Consider the following 14,926-nt stretch of genomic DNA (forward strand, 5'->3'; position numbering starts at 1 on the left):
CCACTGAAATGCAACTCTTTCTGCAGTGCAATGTCAGAGTCATCTTCACCAGCAACATTAAAATAGTTTTTTAAGCGTGGGTGAGGAAGAACTTGTCAAGCTGAAATTGGGGTGTGTGGGAAATGTAGAATGTAATTGCCAGAATTTTAAATAAGAGAGGATACTGGTGGTGGTATCCCTGCTCTTTCCAAAACAGCATCACAAAAGAGACCATGGCTATGTGGTCAAATCCTTCATTTTACAACTTGTTGGAAGTGCCATATTTTGAACATCATAGTGCCCCTTCGAACCATATTGTGCAAATTGCCATGATAGAACTAACTACATCGCAGTAATCAGCCCAGGTTGTGTGCTCCCATATTAATACCTGAAAATTCTGCCTTATCTACTATATATATGGAGTTAGGAGTTTCTGATAAGGCAAAATTTCCAGATGTTGTCAGAAATGTCAATACGGAATGGAATGTTCTGCTAAATGGCACATTCTTAAATACACTCATTAGAACGTATGCTCTCCACATCATTAGAGAGAATCCTTTCATTGTGGTTTCCACATGTACCTTCCAAAGACACTTCAATAAATTGCTTTTTATTTTCCCCTCCTTTCCTGCAGGCATAAACTGAGATGGCACAGCTTTCAGAGCTCCCACGGGCCCAGCTTGAGCTCTGTGTCATTACAGATTAATAGCCAGTCTGTGGCACAGATGAACCTATTGCAGAAATACTCTCTTTTGAAGTTAACTGCCCTCCTGGAGAAATACACACCTTCCAATAAGCATGGCTTCAGCTGGTAAGGACCATTCAAATCCTGGGGATTTGCCAGTAATGAATGAATATAGAAAACATGTCACTAATCCCCAACTATCTTCCCTGTTTGTTTACTTGCATCTAACATTCTGCCACCCTCCTAGGGGGCTCTAGCTTCAGAGGACAATACTAAACCCATTAACCCTTCACTTTGTTTTAATGTCATTGGGTGTCAGATGCTCATTAATAGGGAGCCATAGAGAGTGGCTGCAATTAACGGGGAGGGACATGGGAATGCATTTCAATACAGATGCTCATGAAACACAGACCAGCTAGCTGTGTTGGGAAAAGTCCAGCTAGCATTCACAGCACAAAGGAATAATCATGTATTAAAAGAATTCGCACTTAAGGAGACCTACTTCAGGACATCTTAAGATACCAGAAAACTGTCTTCAAAGTCTTCTGCCTTTCTCCGTCATTGGTATTCTTCTTTATATCATTTATTTAATGCCAGGGCACTTCAGCTGAGTAAGTTTCCATCACTTTGAGTGTGTCACTATCTGACCACTAACCTTTTTTATGCTGAATACATTCTGTTTTAAACGAAAAACCCAAATCCAGTTAAGTTATTTATAAAAACAAAATAAAAAAATTCAGCAAATTTGGAAAAAAACACGGAGTTTTCCTGTAGCCGCTTCAGGTTTTCGTTACCCAGTCAATATTTTTTGTCAGATTAGTGAAATAGAAAACCTGTTATTGCCATATCTGTATTGCACAGTCTGTGCAACCCTAAAGCAGCAAAAAGTACAATATTTTTTCCCCCTTCGTTCTTATGGCCTCCTCCTTTCTCCAGGACTCTGAGTATTTAACTCCAACATCAAAGTAGCTCCTGTTCAAAGGCTGTTATTATGTGAGCCATGCTAAATACAGAAGTTGTTTGTTCTGAAAGACAGAAATAAGTATTGACCGGTTATCCCTGCATGCTTCAGATTCTCGGTGGGGATCGTAATGTGTTCTTTCACATTCTGCTGGCGTGTTTTTTGACAAAGCGAGTATTATTCACACATATATCAATAGTGCCCCATGTTTAACTATAGTGTAATAAAGTTTGATTCTTTTTATTTTTTGTAGAACAGACTAGCCCCCAAAAGCATAATACATTGTATAGTTAAGTCTCCCTGTTTTCTAACACTGTTGTGTCCTCTGAAGTTTTGTATCCTACATTAACTTTCTCTTTCATTAGCGAGATGATGTCAACACTTTCAGACGCTAAAGGATTTTTTTATTTGAGAAAACACTCTTGAGACTCCAAGAGTAAATAATTCTTTTGAGCTCTGGTACATTTTTCCTCTGAGTCAAAAGCAAATGGAAAGGCCTTTCATTGAAAATAGGGGCCTGGCAAGGAGGGGGGTCCCTCAAAGAGGTCATTTGAAGAACTGAAATTTTTAGCTGACAAACTCAAATGTATTACATCAGCTTCCTGCTGTTACACATACGGGTGGGCGGTTGGCCTGGCTTGAGAGCTTTATAGAATGAGTGGTTGACATACAAAAAGGTTATTGTTCACATGCCCATCTTTCTTGAGAGACCTAAAGAAGCTACATTATAAAGGGTTGTTGGCCACAGGATTTATTTTGACTCTACTGTAGTTCATCCTGGCTCTTGTTCTACCCCATAGCATTTGTCGTACTGGAGTTGATAGACTAGCACCACCTATTAATGCTTGCAATCAACATATAGCCCCTTCCTAACATAGAGATGCTCCATTTCTACCCCCGCCTTCCTCTGTGGAAAAGATGAAATGTTTTCAGTGCTACAGCTAAGGCTTTCACATAGTATTCACTCTATTAAAGTCTTTCTATTTCACTTATTTTTTTAGCATGTTACAGCTACTGGAATCCAGAAGATGGTGGGTGGGTGTGGTTAGGAATGATGTGTATGCTGTGCTAACAGCTATGCTTTCTCCTTCTCATTCTTTCTGCTTAAATAGGGCTGTACCAAAGTTTATGAAAAGGATTAAGGTCCCAGATTATAAAGATCGAAATGTGTTTGGAATTCCCCTGCCAATTAATGTCCAGCGTACAGGGCAGCCTCTCCCACAGAGCATTCAGCAAGCAATGCGGTACCTCCGCAGCCACTGTTTGGATCAGGTTAGTTTCACTTCACTGCCATTCCACTACTCTGTCACCATCCCAGCACTTGATTGATTATTGTTCTTGAGCCAGATCTTCAAGCCCTTATTTCTTTTTTACTCTAGCCGTATTCAAGCACAATTCCCATTGAAGTCAGTGGGTAGGACTGTAGGATTTGGCACCTCCTTGGTGGATTAATGTCCTTTTTTTTTCTTTTAAATATGCAAACACATGTAGGTTGGACTGTTCAGGAAATCTGGAGTCAAGTCAAGAATCCAGGCTTTGCGCCAAATGAATGAGAGCTCAACAGACAGCGTTAACTATGAAGGCCAGTCTGCTTATGATGTGGCAGACATGGTAAAGCAGTACTTTCGTGATCTACCTGAGCCGCTCATGACCAATAAACTCTCTGAGACCTTCTTACAGATCTACCAATGTAAGTCCTCAGATTCCCAGGGTGAGACAGAAAATTGGGCCCTGGTTTCAGAGAAATGTTCCCAAATACGCACTCCTACAATGTGTAATTTACAAGGCTGAACTGCCAGATATATACCTCATCTGGGCACCACATGTGTTGGCTGCTAGGGAATTTGGAAACAATGCCATTTGATACCATCGTATACTTTACTTTACTTTTTTGAAGTCTCCATTATTTGTCGTCCTGCCTCTTGTGAAACTGCTTTTTGGTTCTCTAGTTATATGGTGATGTAGCTGGCAAATTCTCACAGTTTCATCTGTTTCTGAATGCTTGGAACCAATACAAACCCTCTGCCTCTTTGAATTGGAATTTCCTGTCTTCTCCTGGCACACTTGGTGATGAACTTTTATTTTAAATCTTAAATCTTTAAATCATTTGAGAGTGGGGGGAAGGCATGCAGATACAGGGTTAGGAGAGCTTTCTGAAGAAATTTTGCAAACTTGCTTTGAAAATTACTACGTTGTTTTACATCAGGATTGATCAAACTTGTGACATTCCTTCATCTTGTATCATTTTATGCCCGACAGCAGCACTCATAAGCTTATGAAAACATTTTTAATCTTACAGCTGCCATTTTATCATTTCTACTATTGGTGCCTAGGGTAGGAACCACAATGGTACTTAGGCACCCGAGGCCCAGTGTTGGCTCTACTGCAATCCACAAGACTCCTGCCGAACCCTGTTGGCATCTAAACTCACTTGGCGCCTAGGGGCTTGTCTACACAAACAATTGTTTCATGGCATGCTGAGGTGTGACTCTACCCCGCACCAGCCTGCCACAGACAAACTGTCCTTGTAGACCCTGCTGATGTGCAGTTAGTTACTTAATGCACTTTGATCCAGTCCCGTTTCAAGGAGGGTTAAGATCAAGGTGGGTGCCCTTAATCAGTGGCCTAGAGAGTCATTTTCACTCTCTCTAACCCAGTGACTATATTTAATTTATCCACAGTGGAACAGTCATTGGGCTAGAAAGGTGGGAGACTCCGGTCCAGTCTCCCATCTCCAATCACTTTTTTGTTGTTTCTCCACAGTGGAACAGCTTCAGCAGGAGAGATTGCAGGAGCCCCACATAAGACTATCCCAGAGCTCTGCGATTAGAGCTCTGTCCCGAGAGGTGGGAGACCACTGTCCAAATCCTTTCTCCCCCTCTGGCAGAGGAAGGAATTGGTTCTGGGTCTCCCACATCCCAGGCAAGTCCTCTAACCACTAGGTAGAAGTCACAAGGTGGGTGGTGCTGCTGATGCAAGTGCCATCAGCAGCCATTCTGCATAGCATGAGGCAGGTGCCTAACTCATTTAGCAAGAAATATCTTAGGCACCTCAGCCATCTGACTCTAGGCGGCTGGTTCCTGTTCATGGATCAGTAAGCAGAGTTACATGCCTATCTCCAAGAAAGGGGCAGGGCTTAGCACATTACCTCTCATTGGCATATCCGATTAGCTAGCTCTGGCAGCTGGCATGCTGACTCTTTGTGGATTGAATTCTTAGGTGCTTATCTTTCCATATTCATTGTAGAGGGAGCCTAGGTGCCTAACTCGGCTTTGTGGATTGCAGTTGTTCCTATGACTTCCCCCCCCCCCCGATGCCTAAAAGTGAGGTACCATGATGCTCAGTGTTGCAAAACTGAAGTCCCTTTGCGGATTCCCCCGCCCAGCTAGTATACTATAGATGATCAGATCACACCCCAATTCTCCTCTGTGTTGAGGTGTTAGGATTAGAATACCTAACCGTTTCTTTGGAATGGGAGGGCGTCAGCTGTCATAACGTTTAGATCCTCTGATCTCCTCGGGAGGCCAGGTTGATGCATACATGGACCTTGTCGTTTCATGCTGCCTCTGTGGTCCCATGATGTCCTCCTAGGCTCCATGGTAGCATAGCTCCAGTAGTGCTATGCTATGAGGGACTCGTCATGCTATCCATCTAGGTTTCATCACTGCCCTCATCACCATATCTGAATGCCTTACGTCACACCCCACCTTCCCCCAAAGCTCCCCATGGGAATTCTACAGGGCTGAAGAGGTTGTGCTACTCAGTTAGCACCAACTGATACGGGGTGGAGAGGAATGATGGCTGTCCCACCACCCTGGATACCAACCCTGCAGAGAAATACTTTCTAGTGGCTGGTGCCAGGGGAAGTTTAATACAGTGCTACAAAAACTGCACTCCCCCATTCTGCGTCTCCTTCCCCTGGGATTGATCTGCAGGGGTTGCAGCTGCTGTGCCCATAAAAGGGGGATGAGCGAGGCCAGAAGTTTGATCTGTTGTCCATAGACAGCAAAATCCTTTGGAAGTTGTACATTTTTCTTCCGGGTTTATGGCCAAAATTTCCCCTCCCCTTGGTATTATCCTTAGCATATTGTATGCTGATTGTGCCTGTGCACCACTTGTAAAATGCCTTGAGCTTGTTGAGGGTGGAAGGCAGTAGATCATCTGTAAGATATTTTAGTGTACTCTTTAAAACATTTTAACATCACCTACGTCAGTTTAAAAAAACCCTACAGTTTAACTTATGCTCAAAGTGATACAAAATAAATGGGCTGTTAATAGTGAGAGAATTACAGATGAGATGTACTGCCAAGTTTCTCTTGAGCATGTCATCAAAGTTTTGCAGTGCCAATGATGGTGGAAAGGCCAAATGATTCAGCCCCTCAAATTGCCTTTTTGGAGGTGGCTCACTGGCACTCACTCTGAGAAGCAGAGGTGGCTTGGGTTATTTCTTTTTTTTTTTTTTTCTTTTTCTTTCAGACTTTGTTTTTATAAAAACACGAGTCAAAATTTCCTGCCCAAGGTGTTTGTTGTCCGTAACCATGGAGCTGTGTAATGGTATGGGGCTGCATCTCAGTGACTTTTCTTTTTCCACCATGTGACTTTGAAAGATCTAGTCAATAAAACAGACCTGTGTGTGTTTGGTGAAGCACTTTCTGGTTTATGGCATCAGTGTTGAAAAGGTTTAGTACCCATTTATTTATTTTGTTTTTTTGCTTCACTGATTGTTAAATGCATTTCCCTTGTGAACTTTATGAGAGCTGAAGAATTTTTGCTGGAATCTGAGTTAGCGGGACGTTGTTTCCATGTTCGCTACTGCCCATGATCATCAGTCAGACTTCCGCAGTTAACAGCCCTTTTAGCAGGGCTGCAGGAGGATGTAGCGCTTGAAATTAAATTCTATTACAAACTGTGGTATAGGCACAACTTTTATACTATTGAGTTTCTCTTGAGGCAGGAAATAACTGAGGGGTAGGTAAGTTGACGACAAAGAAAAAAAACTTTTGTGCGTTCCCTGTGACTGGTATGCATCCTGGAGGAAATCCTTTCAAACTTGAGTGAAATAGTTGAAGCTGGAGTTTTGGATTGGGATGTATTCATGCTTGTGTGTGTGGAAAATCAGTGAGCTGATGAGAATATTACTAATGTTATGCAGATGTGCCAAAGGATCAGCGGCTCCAGGCTATCAAGGCTGCTGTTATGCTTCTACCCGATGAGAACAGGGAGGTCCTGCAGATTCTTCTTTATTTCCTGAGTGATGTCACCGCTGCAGTGAAGGAAAACCAGATGACACCAACAAACCTTGCTGTGTGTTTAGCACCTTCCCTCTTCCACTTAAATACTCTCAAGAGAGAGAATTCTTCTCCAAGGTATGTCTCCTGCAGTTGTACAACAGTATTAAAATAACACCACTAGGTATCCCTGTGGATTAAGAAGGCATGTTTTAGCCTCCTTACTGAATATGTCTTGCAGGGGTAATTCAGTTCAGTTGTGCCACTATCCTATGTCAAACTAAGTAATTAAACTTTAAATTCCCAGAGTTTAGGTCAAGCTAAAGAATGGATGGGTGTTATGAAGTTCATTGGGTCATTCCATTGCAAACAGACCTGGTTGGTTACAGATTTACCCTCATTCACTGGAGAGTGGTACAGTTTACCCATAATCAGAATGGAGTAGTCCAGTTAGTGCTGCTTCCTCATTTACTTTATACATAAACACACACTAATGCTGGTATTCAGATCACCAGCAAGAGCAAGGAACCAAAGTGTTTACAGACAGGTTTTTATTCCAATTTCCTCTTATCTGGGGGCTAATTGAAAGGAAAGGCTTTGCCCTAGTGAAAAAGTCACCAAATAGATTACCAGGAACTAGAATCGCATCGGGGAGTTAGGCTGAGCGTTGCAGCACCTAACATTTAGGGGCCCTGTCACTCAGTGGAATTCACAACCCGGAGTTGGGAGTGAGTGGTAAGTGCTATTTAAACTATTTTTTTTTTCAAGACATTGAACTGTGACTGGTAACCAGCCTTTGAGGCCACGTCAGCAGCATCTCCACAGCTCGAGGTGGAGTCTCAGTTTTCCCATTATGAATACTCCATTCTCTTTACTGGAACTGGTCATGGTGGTCAGCTAGGCAGCCAGTGTGGCTATTTACAACTATGAACAAGTTTACAATGGGTTAGACTTGCCACAGAACAGGCATAGCTGCAGTAGCAAGAAAAGTCATCAATAACATTTAACATTACATCCAACTTTTCTGTCCTAGGCAGCTCTAGTCTATGCCATCAGGACATTGTGCAGTTATACTGCTTACTTACAAGCCATTAACTAATACTAACTTGTTTGTTTTCCTCCTCCTTAGGGTGATGCAGAGAAAACAGAGTCTGGGCAAACCTGATCAGAAAGATTTAAATGAAAACTTGGCTGCAACTCAAGGCCTCGCCCATATGATTGCTGAGTGCAAGAAGCTCTTCCAGGTGAGACAGCTGTCTGTGAAACAAATAGCACCATTGGTTCAGCAGTAATCAAAAGAGCTCTCTGAAAAATAGACAAGTACTCAATGGAGAGCCAAGAGTCTCTTTAGTTTGTTTACAGACTGACTATATTCTTAGACAAACAGATAAGCACCTTTTAAAAAACAATATAGAATCATAGGACTGGAAGGCACCTCGAGAGGTCATCCAGTCCAGTCCCCTGCACTCATGGCAGGACTAAGTATTATCTAGACCATCCCTGACAGGTATTTTTCTAACCTGCTCTTAAAAATCCCCAATGATGGAAATTCCACAACCCCCCTAGGCAACTTATTCAAGTGCTTAGCTACCCTGACAGGAAGTTTTTCCAAATGTCCAACTAAACCTCCCTTACTGCAGTTTAAGCCCATTGCTTCTTGTCCTATCCTCAGAGGTTAAAAGAGAACAATTTGCTTCCCTCCTCCTTATAACAGCCTTTTCTGTATTTTAAAACTGTTTTATCTCCCCTCTGTCTTCTCTTCAGACTAAACAAACCCAATTTTTTCAATGGTCCCTCATAGATCCTGTTTTCTATATCGTTAAATCCTTCTTATTGCTGTTCTCTGGTTTCTCTCCAATTTGTCCACATCTTTCTTGAAATGTGGCACCCAGAACTGGACACAATACTCCAGTTGAGGCCTAATCAGCACAGAGTAGAGCAGAAGTAGTATTTCTCGTGTCTTGCTTAAACACTCCTGCTAATACATCCCAGAATGATGTTTGCTTTTTTTTTTTTTACAACAGGGTTACATTGGTGACACATTTAGCTTGAGATACACTATGACCCCCAGATCCCTTTCTGCAGTACTTCTTCCTAGGCAGTCCTTTCCCGTTTACTTCAGACCATTTCTCCAGTTTGTCCGGATACATTTGAATTTTAATCCTATCCTCCAAAGCACTTGCAACCCCTCCCAGCTTGGTATCATCCACAAACTTTAGAAGTGTACGCTGTGCTACTGTATAAAAAAAATTGATGAAAATACTGAACAAATCCGACCTAGATCCGATCTCTGCGGGACCCTACTTGTTATCCCCCCTCCATCTTGACTGTGAACCACTGATAACTACTCTCTGGGAATGGTTTTCCAACCAGTTATGCACCCACCTTATAGTAGCTCCATCTAGGTTGTATTTCCTTAGTTTGTTTATGAGACGGTCATGCGAGACCGTATCAAAAGCCTTACTGAAGATGTACCAAATCTACTGCTTCCCCCTATCCCCAAGGCTTTTTACCTTGGCTAAGAAATCTATTAGATTGGTTTGACGCTATTTGTTCTTGACAAATCAACGCTGTTACTCATCACTTATCATTCTTACACATTATATATTTATGTACATTTATATATAATAAAGTTTGTTGTAGTTTGATGCTGGTAGTGAGGACTGCAGTTTTTCCAACCTGCAGGGTTCAAAAATTGAGTCAGATCCCAAAGCATGAGAATGGTTTAAATATAAGCCTTGGGCTAGAAATCACAACAGTTGGGAGGAGGAGCTCCGGCAGGTGGGGCATTGGGGTGTGGAACGGTGTGGACATGGTTGGGTGTCTGACTTGAGAACCTGGCCTCTGATTTGCAGAAGTGCTGAGCAGTCAGCTGCAAACTGAAGTCAATGGGAACTGTGCTGTGAACATTTAAATTGTTATTTAAAGATGAGTACTCTGAAAAATTAGGCCCCACGCTTCTCAAATTGGGCACTCAAAATTAGTGTCTTCCGTATCTGTAAAATGGGAATAATAATACCCCTTCACCACATAGGGATGTTATGAAATTAATTCATGTTTGTGAAGTGCTCAGATCCTATAGTAGTGATTGCTGTAGAAAAGCCCATGAGGCTATTAAAAATTCTGTGTTCAGAACACAGTGAGTAGTGTGCAATAAATGAGGCATGGGGCACACATTGTACAATGAAAAGAAATATTGAGTAGCTGATCCTATAGTGAGCACCATCCGTTCTGTGCACGGAATGAGGTCCTGTGTAAAAATAATTAGATCATGTAATTAAACTGTAGCATAATGCATGCACACAAGGGGATCAAATTAAGGTTCCATGAGCAATTTTAATTCTGGCACATAACGTGAGTGCTTGATTTTGCAACTGTAGCATTTTTAAATATAGTTTGGGTGCAGTATATACACACATGCACCCCTCCATGTCTTTCACTGTTTTTTTCTCATCAGGGTTGTGACTATATTTAGCTTTTAAATCCCAGTTGGCAGGAATATGTAGCAAATATTTCTTTCAACAGCTGGTGGGTTTTTTCCCCCTTCATTCTTTATCAGGTTCTTTGTCTTTGTCTTCTTTCATTTATACACTATCAATCTCTAAATTCATCCTCTGTGTTAATTGTCATCCTGCATATCTTCAGTGGGGGGCTGAGTTCAGATGACTGTTGTTTATGAATTTTTGAACTGTTAGCTTTGACCCTACTGAGTCCTTCAGTTTCCCTCAAAATATGAAGAAACGGTTCTAGGATGATTATTCTCTTTCTGCAATTCCCAGATTCCTGAAGAAATGAGCAGATGTCGGAATTCTTACACAGAGCAAGACCTGAGGCCTTTAAGCCTGGAGGAACTTGGGCGAAACAACAGTACAGAGCCCTCAGACTATCATTGTTACCTTCAGGACTGCATGGATGACCTGCTTAAAGAGATGAAGGACAAGTTCAAAGGCTGGGTCAGCTATTCCACATCAGAACAAGCAGAGCTGGCCTACAAGAAGGTACATCAGTGGAGTCCCAAGTTCACAATTCCTGTTTAGTTGGCGGTTTCTGTGGTTTTAGTCTGGTACAGAATAGACCTTTTAATAGATGAGGGTACAGCAGAAAAGAAAACAATTGGTAAAGTGCATCTGTATTCTGAAAAGTGATTATGGGGAAAAAAAAGCGCACACACCTTAGTGAGTCTGCTGTTTTTAGGGACAAAAGTAAGTTTATTCCTGTTCGTACCACAGAGCCAGCACATCTAGAAGGCAGCTCACTGCCTTCTGTACTTTCTTGTGCATCATAATCAAAAGATTTACTGAACTTCATTGACAGGATCAGTTACCCCTGTGCAAACCTGTAGCCAACAAACTTACACAGATGTAACTGAAGGTATTGTTTGGCCTACAAGAACCTTTATTACTTGTAAGAAAAGAAGCTTTCTTGCCTCTCAGATCAAGTTTGCAGAGCTGGTAGCGAGAAGTGATTTGAGAGGCAATAAAGATGGAACCACAGGGTGCTGTTCTCAGTTTCCCTTTTCAGTTCAGAACCACTCTTGGAAGTTATTATCACTCCCTTTAGAAAGTAACTTTGGAAGTTTGCACATCAATTCCATTGGGCCATGCAGCTTATTCTCACGCATGAGGTTTTCTTTCTTCTGACAAGACTAATAAGACATAATGTTTTGATCCCTTTATAGTAGGTTTTTCAACACTAAGAAATTAAGAAAGAAAAGTGTAACTTGTAATAGTACTGACAAACCTATGCTGATGTTCCCAGGTGTGTGAAGGACCCCCGCTCCGGCTGTGGAAAGCCACCACTGAAGTCCCTGCTGTGCCTGAAGAGGTTTTAAGCCGTTTACTTAAAGAGCAGCATCTTTGGGATGAAGATCTCTTGGATTCTAAAGTAATTGAAACCTTGGACAGTCAGACAGATGTATACCAGTATCTCCAGAACAGCATGGCACCACACCCAGCCAGAGACTATGTGATTTTAAGGTGAGCTTTCACATACTGCAGCACTAGGCTTAAGACAGAGAACTATCAAAACTTAAGAAAAAAATCTGGTTTACTCTACTTCAGAAGAAGGGAGTTTGTAGACACATGACTATTTATGCAAATTCTAGCAGTTTTTCTAAGGCTAGTAGAAACTTGTCACATTACTGTAAGAAAAGGAAGGCAATTATTTCATGTTTGTTTTTAACAGAACATGGCGGACAAATTTATCAAAAGGAGCTTGTGTGCTGTTAGCCTCCTCGGTGGATCATGACCGTGCTCCAGTGGTTGGTGTTAGAGTTAATGTGCTTTTGTCCAGGTATCTGATTGAACCCTACGGGTCAGGAAAATCCAAACTCACCTACATGTGCAGAATTGATTTAAGGTACAGTCTACTGCTTTGTCCCAGCAGATTTTGTTGGTGGCGGCAGTTCCTCAGGGGTGGGGGGAGGTTCGTTTTGGGTTGATTATTCAGCATTTGTACTCATGGCCGGCTCGTATCATAGGCTGGGGAAGGCTATGCCTCACCAAACAGCCCCACACGGCCCCACCCACCCACACTCTGCCTCAAGGCCCCCTCCTGCTTGCTGCTTCCCCCTTGGCCCCAGCCCAGGCAGGCTGCTCCTCTTCCTGGAAGCATGCTAGGGCAACAACCTGTGGGTGGACTCTCTCACAGTTATTCAGTAAGCCAGGTACATATTTTGGTGGTTCTGTTCTTTATGTAGTTAGTTGTTTTTGTTCCCCTTCACTTCTAGTAGGCATGAGTATTTGAGAGAGAATAGTTGAATTCACACACTTCTTACATTAGTGACCGAGCCCAAGTTCTGATGAAATCTTAGTTTTCTTTGGTAAAGCTGTGTGCGTTTGATTTGGATGTCGGATTAGTGAAAACTAATAACCGACCTCTCCAGAGAAAAGGGGTTTCCGCAGAGTTCTGTTCAACCAGGCTTTTGGAATAAACCAGTACTGCAGCCAAGTAGATGTTCATTTGAGCGCCTTTGATATACTTTTGTTGAGTAAGGACCAGTCCTGCTGATAGAGCTTCTTGTTTACTTTGTTTCCCTCTATGCCACAGGGGTCACATGCCAGAATGGTACACTAAGTCTTTCGGACACCTATGTGCATCTGAAGTTGCTAAAATCAGAGACTCTTTCAGTAATAAAGAAGTAAAATCCAGGTGACTACAACTACGCATTAAACCCATCATCAGTGTACACATTCCTAGCAACTGAAGACTATTGAATGGATTATAGCATGACATGCAAGTGGTGAATTGGAAGACTAATATATTGAATTGGACTGTGACCATCCCATACATTTTAAAGCTGCTTCCTGTCTGTGTAAGGTCTGTAGTATAGACCTTGACTGGAATATATAGGAGGACTGTATGCAAGGAAAAATAAACTGTATATTGTACGATTACGAGATGGTTTGAGTTGCTTCTGAGAAGCAAAACTCTAAACACAAATATATTATGGAATGGGGTGAAAATACTTCATTCCCATGTGATTATTAGCTTTATGTACATATGTCATTTTATTTGTAATGTTTTGGGGGACTGGTGTATCCACTGGAATAGCTGGTACTCTTCAATGTGCTCTCACTGAGAGAAGCAAAGAAAGGTTTGCACAGAGATAAGTGTGAATGAGTGTAATTGTTGAAAGGAATAGGTAGAAGCATGGTGTCTGGCACACTGATATGGATCCACAAAATGGATTTTAATGTATTGGATACAGTTCAACCTGGAATCTCTGACTACCCAATGGACCAGCAGCAGCAATCCTTCATTCTTGCCTGTTTTGTGTTACTAACATTTGTTAACCTGTAAGCAATTGTTATAGTAGACTTGCTCTGTCTGTTTCATACCCATGTGATCTTTTTAGGAGTGATTAGCAAATTTACTGCAGTACAGAATACACTTGTAAACTATGTAGATTGAAGTAGCGTTGAAATTCCTCTCTAGTGGTCAAAAAAGCCACGAATGTCAAATTGTTGTATTGCCTAAAAGTGAATATGTGTTGCATTTACTTCTGGATGTGTTGTAATAATTGTACATGCTCTTGGTATGTTTCGCTATATCCTAATGGTTTAAGAGGAAAATGTAGACATAGGAATCCTGATGGTAGGACTCCTAGGGCAGCAGACAGAGTAAGTTGACTAGGAAGATTCAGATGGATTTTCTCTCTCTCCTTTACCTGCCTTTCTGAAAGCTGCACATTAACATGAAGCTTTGAGAGCTTCAATGTGACCATTTAATTTTTTTTAAAAACCTTTGGATATTTCTCACTGACAATCATGTTATGGACGACAGGAAACCAAGAGGTCCTCTGGAAAAGGTGGTCTTTATGCAGGTTTTACAATAAAGTACAGATTTGATTTAGAGATGCAGTATTAAGTGGAAAATGTATTTTGTGGCTGAGGGTATGAATGAGTTGCAAGGTGGTTGAGACTTTGTTACCATTGTCAGTATTATTTTTATTTTTTTTAATGGCAAATGTATTAGTTTCTTCATAAATAAGGAGCCCTTCTATATTCAATTTGAAACTTTGAATTTGTAAAATTATATGGTGTACATACCATTCTATCAAATATGTATACTTGCCCACAGTGTACTGTCAAACATAAGTAAAGCATGATAAAGATAATAATTTAAAATATACTTGTATTTATACCTCAGATATTCTTTTGGGTGTTTGTACCTCAAGTATTTTTTTTTCTTCTAGTGTAAATATGCTTTACATATTAAGGTTTAAGAGAACACAAGAGGAAAAGGTTTATAACTTGGTATATGTCTGTACAGAGTATAATCAATAAGTGCACTATTAAATGTTTAAAACTGGGGGGAAAAAATCTAGTGTCTTCACATCTTTTTGAACATAGTTCTTCCTAAATTCCTGCCCCTAATCTGTATTTCATACTAAGTCTGATCCTGAGAGATGCTGGAGTGCTCTTAACTCACATGGATTTCAAAATTGCTCTAGATGTCACCGAATCCTCGTCATAAAGCATCCTCCATTCAGCTCCCACTCAAAGTTCCCACTGCCATCAAAGGGAATTTTTGCCTGAATGGAAACAGGGACTGTAGAATTGGACCCAAAAT

The 14,926-nt window shown here is 41.4% G+C and overlaps 1 protein-coding gene across 1 annotated transcript in view; it reads left to right on the plus strand.

Annotated features, from left to right (window-relative positions):
- DLC1 (DLC1 Rho GTPase activating protein) overlaps positions 1–14,666 on the plus strand; it is a 354,507-nt gene extending 339,841 nt beyond the window's left edge. Inside the window, exons 9-17 of the mRNA XM_074951354.1 lie at positions 614–790; positions 2,738–2,897; positions 3,117–3,315; positions 6,778–6,991; positions 7,983–8,097; positions 10,633–10,851; positions 11,612–11,829; positions 12,038–12,211; positions 12,902–14,666. Of these exons, the coding sequence (XP_074807455.1) occupies positions 614–790; positions 2,738–2,897; positions 3,117–3,315; positions 6,778–6,991; positions 7,983–8,097; positions 10,633–10,851; positions 11,612–11,829; positions 12,038–12,211; positions 12,902–13,007 (1,582 nt within the window). The 3' untranslated portion in view covers positions 13,008–14,666. The remainder of the gene's footprint in view (positions 1–613; positions 791–2,737; positions 2,898–3,116; positions 3,316–6,777; positions 6,992–7,982; positions 8,098–10,632; positions 10,852–11,611; positions 11,830–12,037; positions 12,212–12,901) is intronic.
- The last annotated feature ends 260 nt before the right edge of the window (positions 14,667–14,926 follow it).

This window comes from Natator depressus, chromosome 4 (genome assembly GCF_965152275.1).
Source record: "Natator depressus isolate rNatDep1 chromosome 4, rNatDep2.hap1, whole genome shotgun sequence".
Taxonomy (NCBI): Eukaryota; Metazoa; Chordata; order Testudines; family Cheloniidae; genus Natator; species Natator depressus.